The sequence below is a fragment of the Gadus chalcogrammus genome, chromosome 6, assembly GCF_026213295.1.
Source record: "Gadus chalcogrammus isolate NIFS_2021 chromosome 6, NIFS_Gcha_1.0, whole genome shotgun sequence".
Taxonomy (NCBI): Eukaryota; Metazoa; Chordata; class Actinopteri; order Gadiformes; family Gadidae; genus Gadus; species Gadus chalcogrammus.
The window spans coordinates 19,394,338-19,399,337 of NC_079417.1; the positions used below are offsets into that span (position 1 = coordinate 19,394,338).

A 5,000-nucleotide genomic window follows, 5' to 3' on the forward strand; every position below is an offset into this window, starting at 1 on the left:
AAATAAAGGGTGAAATGTAATTTAAAGCATATCTTCCCCGTCTTTCTCTTTTTTTTATTATGACATTTCGCAGGACAGAAATGTTAGAGGAATGTGATTGGATGCTTTGGGATGCTTGATATGAGAGAGGGAAATATTTGGCCTGGCAGTGGGGCCATGGCCAAAAATAAATGTGTGTATTAGATTACAAAAATAATTACCAGAACCTAATTTTGTGGACATGAGATAACAAGATAAAGGAAGCCAATTTTCATTTCATGTTCATGTTTCATTCTGTGGATGAGAATCAGCTGCCTATCAACATCCACTGGACCCAAGTCCATATCAGAGACTGATTTAATTAAGACTGTCTGTGTGAATGTAAAGATTTTCTCTTTCTTCCTGCCGCCTTTCTTGATACTAAAAAGCCCTTTCTCCCGCGGTGTGCTTAACCTGCACTCTTCTGCTCCGCAGTGTCCGACTGCCGGGTCCTGGAGGGACTGCAGAGGTACTCCAGCCTCCCCACCTACCTGCCCGTCAACTACCAGGTGCTGGGGGCCGGCTCGGCCTTCTTCCTTAAGGAGGCCAACCAGGAGTTCATGAGGAACTCCAGCCTGCTGTCTCGGACGGAGCCTTTCTTCATCTACCAGGCCCGCAGCCTGCCCTCCATCAACGCCAGCTACGGGCCCCTCTCCGTGGAGCAGTCTGTGCCACTGGACCTCCTGCAAAGCCCCGGGACCTTCCCCACCTCCCCCCTGTTCACCTTCAACTGGAAGGTGCAGACGTTCATCCTGAACACCAGGGTCCACCTGGCCAAGCCCCGGGTGCAGGTGCTGTTCTACATCGCCGGCCGCGACTGGGACGACTACAGCACCATCGACAAGCTGCCCTGCGTGCACATGTTCGCCTTCCACGAGACCCAGGAGGTTCGCGGCAGCTGCCAGCTGAGGGGCGAGCTGGGGCTGTGCACGGCCGAGCTGGAGCCCCTGGCCGGCTGGTTCAGTCCGCCCAGCATTGTGCCCGGGCGTCAGCGGAGTGCCACCGAGGCGTCGGACGGCACGGCGGTGGAGCTCTACTACGTGCTGCAGTCCACGGAGAAGGCAGAGTGCCACTCGGAGGAGTCGCGCAAGGACGGCTTCATCCGCTCCAGCCAGGAGGGGCTGTTCAGCTCGTACACCTCCACCCCGCTGCGGAGGATCGGCAGTGTGAGGCTGTACCAGAACCCCAGCCCCCCACCCCTGGTGGAGCACAGGCTGGACGGGAACTTTGTGGTGCTGGTGCCGGCCGCCCCCATGAAGCCCCGGGACTCGGTGTCGGCCTTTGTGTGCGTCTCTGCCTACTCCTCCGTGCAAATGTTCACTCTCAGGTAAGGACAGAACCCCTAGCCCTCCTAGGCCAGATTACCTCTTCCTCCATTGATTTGTTGTCTGGGATGGCCCTTGTTGTAGCAGGGATTAACCAGTACGTTTTGGGGTTCACTAGGCAACAATGACACGGGTCAGCAAAGATCGACCCGATGAAGCTCATTCATTAAATGCATGCACATTAGGATGGGGGGTTTTACTCCAGGGATGAATGCTTTGAACTTTGGTCTTTTGACCGTTTCACAATCATACACAACAGGGAATGTAGTTAAGTCACGCATATAACTGCAGTGTCAGATCGCTGCTAATAACATCTGTGTTTTGCAGAGTTACAGCACAATACAGCATGGCTGCTGTTCATTAAAGATCGTATCCATTAGGCTCATTACTGTCGAGGTTCTTCATCCTGGGATATGAGAACAAGCCACAAGCCAAGGGTTATGTTGTGCTTTGGCAAGGTGAAACAAAACACAACAAAGGGCTGTTCTGGGACGTGAGATGCTGCCGATAAGAAGTAATTATTTTTAATCAAGGTAGTTATTGTCTTGTGAGATGGTATCATCATCGGCAGTGAATGAGATAACAGCGAAATTATTAACTCCAAAAAATCGTGAGGCGCATATCCGAGGTCTTACCGAGGGCTGTGAAGTCACAAAATCACCCAATTTATTTTCTTTCGGTTCAACATTTAATTATAGAATGTTTGTCTCGGCGTGATAAGCCAGGAGACCCCCCAGACACCGTACTCCCCGCTCCCCCCCCCCACCTCGCGCACCACCACACGTTCAGAACGGGAATGCTAAGAACGATCTCTTTCATCAGGAGAAGCGAGCGGGGCCAGGCCGGGCTCTGCGGGCCCAGCCTATGGATGTGTTCTGTTCTGGCAGCGGTGCCCGGGCCGGCCGGCTGGGGCCCGCAGATAGGCAGGGACCTCCGTGTGGTCCACGGCGATAAGGCAGCTCTCACACGCCAATTCTGCAGAGGGACCTTTCATGGTCCACACGAGAGGGCTTTGATCTCTCTCTCGCTACACTGCCCCATTATCATCACCTGTGTACCCGCACACCTGTGTGGGGGAAGCCCGCCTCAGAGAAACAGCTGGCGCATGTGATCCCGCTGGCCCGCCTCCCTGTGTGGGATGCTGCCGTGCTCATTTGAATAACACTGTTGCCGTTAATGGAGGGTTGTTTGGTAATGGTGATTCTTTATGTTTGACTGGAATATAATCAAGGCTTGCAAATGCCTGTGTACAAGCACACACACACACACACGGACACACGGACACAGACACAGAGACAGACACAGACACACAGAGACAGACACAGACAAAGACACACACAAACACACACGGACACACACGTACAGGTACACATACACATACAAACACACACACACATACACACACTCAACAATCAATGAGGCTGTCAACGAGGATGTCTTTCCTTCAGACTCAATTATCACCACCCTCAAATCCAGTGCAATTCAAAGGCCCAGTGAGCGGTGGCGGCGGCGGAGAGAGAGGGAGCTTCAGATGTTTTAATAACCAATTGTCTCGCCAAGTTGTTTCTTTATTGATGCTCAGCATGTCACCACTTGCTGTAAGATTTCCACTCCGCATGCTGCTTTTAATAAGATCAACTTTTCATTTTGGATTTCAGAACCCCTTGGTTTACAGCTTTGATACGTACAAATTTAAAAACTATATTCAGACCACCTGCTGAAGTTATTATTGATTAATTTTTCATCATTGCCAATCAACAAAAGTTAACATGGCTGTCTTTTTTAACCATGATGACAAACTAGGGATTCTAATTCAGACGTTTCTTCTGACCGGGAAACCAATATTTGTTCGTTAATACTTGGTCATTAACCGATAACCAGTAAGGAGAAATGGGTTGTGAAAAATGGACCAAAGTCTATTACCCATACAAATGACCATTTGAAAGGAGGACTGGCCTGAATGCATGCTTTCAAATTTCACGGCTTCCATTCTTCTTTTTTTTTATTTTGGTGCATATACTCCCAGCATTATTAAATAAAACAGATTATTAAGGGGGACATATTACACCCCCAGGTGTGAGTGTGATTAGCCTTACAAGCCATTTTGAAAATCTGCCCAATATGACATCACTAGTGGGCGTGTCCACCTACATCTATCCAGCACAGATCTAGGTGGACACGCCCACTAGTGATGTCATATGGGGCAGATTTTCGAAACGGCTTTTAAGGCTTATCACACTCACACCTGGTGGTATAATATGTCCCCTTTAATCAGGCTTTTGTTGCACCTCACTCAAATATCAGCTAGCGAGGACTCGTTATGAGTGGCCAATAGAAAGACTTACAGGCTATCGGTTCATTAAGAGTGTTCCCATTGCAGCAAATCTTGAAAGCATCTGAAGATTGTTTCTCAAAGTCGTACAATATACCAGCAAGTTGTGGGAGTGGATTACCTCTCGAGAAACATAATCTCAGCTGAGAGGAATAAACCTGACTATTGTGGGATCATTTGGCCAGAGTTCCAGAGAGGTGGTGGGGGCGATGGTTAATAACTGGAGCTCATACGCAGAGCTCCAAAGACATTGTCATAGTTGCCCTTTAGGTTCTTTCAGCAACAACAACAAAGACTGAAACAAACAGCTTGGCAACGAGCTGAACACAGAGGCGTCTCTCCCGCCTCTACTAACAGAGCGAGCTTCTTAAATACCCTATGGGCACCGGCGTTGATTGAAACGATCCATTCTTGAATCAGAGCAGGGGGAAGCTAAGTAGACAAAAGTGATTATTCAATCACACTTTCTCATTCAAGTGCAAAATAAATGAATAAAGATAAAGAACTATACTGGAAAGTTCAATTTCTGAGGAAATTGTGGTGTGAATGCTGGCTGTTGAAAGGCTGACGCTAACTGGCCTGCTGGTCTTAAACGATTCGTAACATTTTTAGATCAGCAGTACAAACAGAATTCAATAGTTTATAGTCCGAATGGAGTAAGTGTACCAATATAAAGACTAAAAAATAGCCTCAAATCATAGCATCCTTTTCGAAAGCTTGAACTCAGACTATATATTGGACATGGTCATGCTGAGAAGAGGTAGAACCACACATGGATGTCGAAATGGGTCTGTCTCATCACAAACGTGAGTTTATTCAAGAGTAGTATAGTGTCAACGTCGAGACTGCTGTGTCAGGAGAGACAGAGGAAGCTCCAATGGGACCCGTAATATAAACAGAGGTCGACACACATGAAGACCCCTTGCTTAACCAGCATGAAAACAAGAAACACTGTGCTTAAACTTTACGTTGTGTTTCCAGGTGAATTATGGATGTTGTCAGACTCCACACGGTCTGAAAGAGCCGTGTGGAGTCGGGCTCCTATCCCGAGCTCTAAGCAGAGCTCCACGGGACTCAATAGTACAAGGCGGTAATTGGAACAAATTAAATATCGTTGATTCTCAACAAGTTTGAAAGATATCCAAATTTGCTTGGATCAGTATAGAGCTTGAGTTGTGATGATTTGTTAAACGATTGCACTTTGCAAATTTAAAGTTAAAAAATGTATATGTAAATTGAGTTGTGAGGTCTGAAGTAGCTCACAGTCTGCCCATTGACTCATATTATACATTTCATGTTTAAATGTTAATTCCTATTTAATTATA

The 5,000-nt window shown here is 47.5% G+C and overlaps 1 protein-coding gene across 1 annotated transcript in view; it reads left to right on the forward strand.

Annotated features, from left to right (window-relative positions):
• The window catches only part of LOC130384858 (transmembrane protein 132C-like), a 126,258-nt gene that overhangs the window by 20,529 nt on the left and 100,729 nt on the right, over positions 1 to 5,000 (forward strand). Inside the window, exon 2 of the mRNA XM_056593244.1 lies at positions 454 to 1,345. Coding sequence (XP_056449219.1) covers positions 454 to 1,345 — 892 coding nt within the window. The remainder of the gene's footprint in view (positions 1 to 453; positions 1,346 to 5,000) is intronic.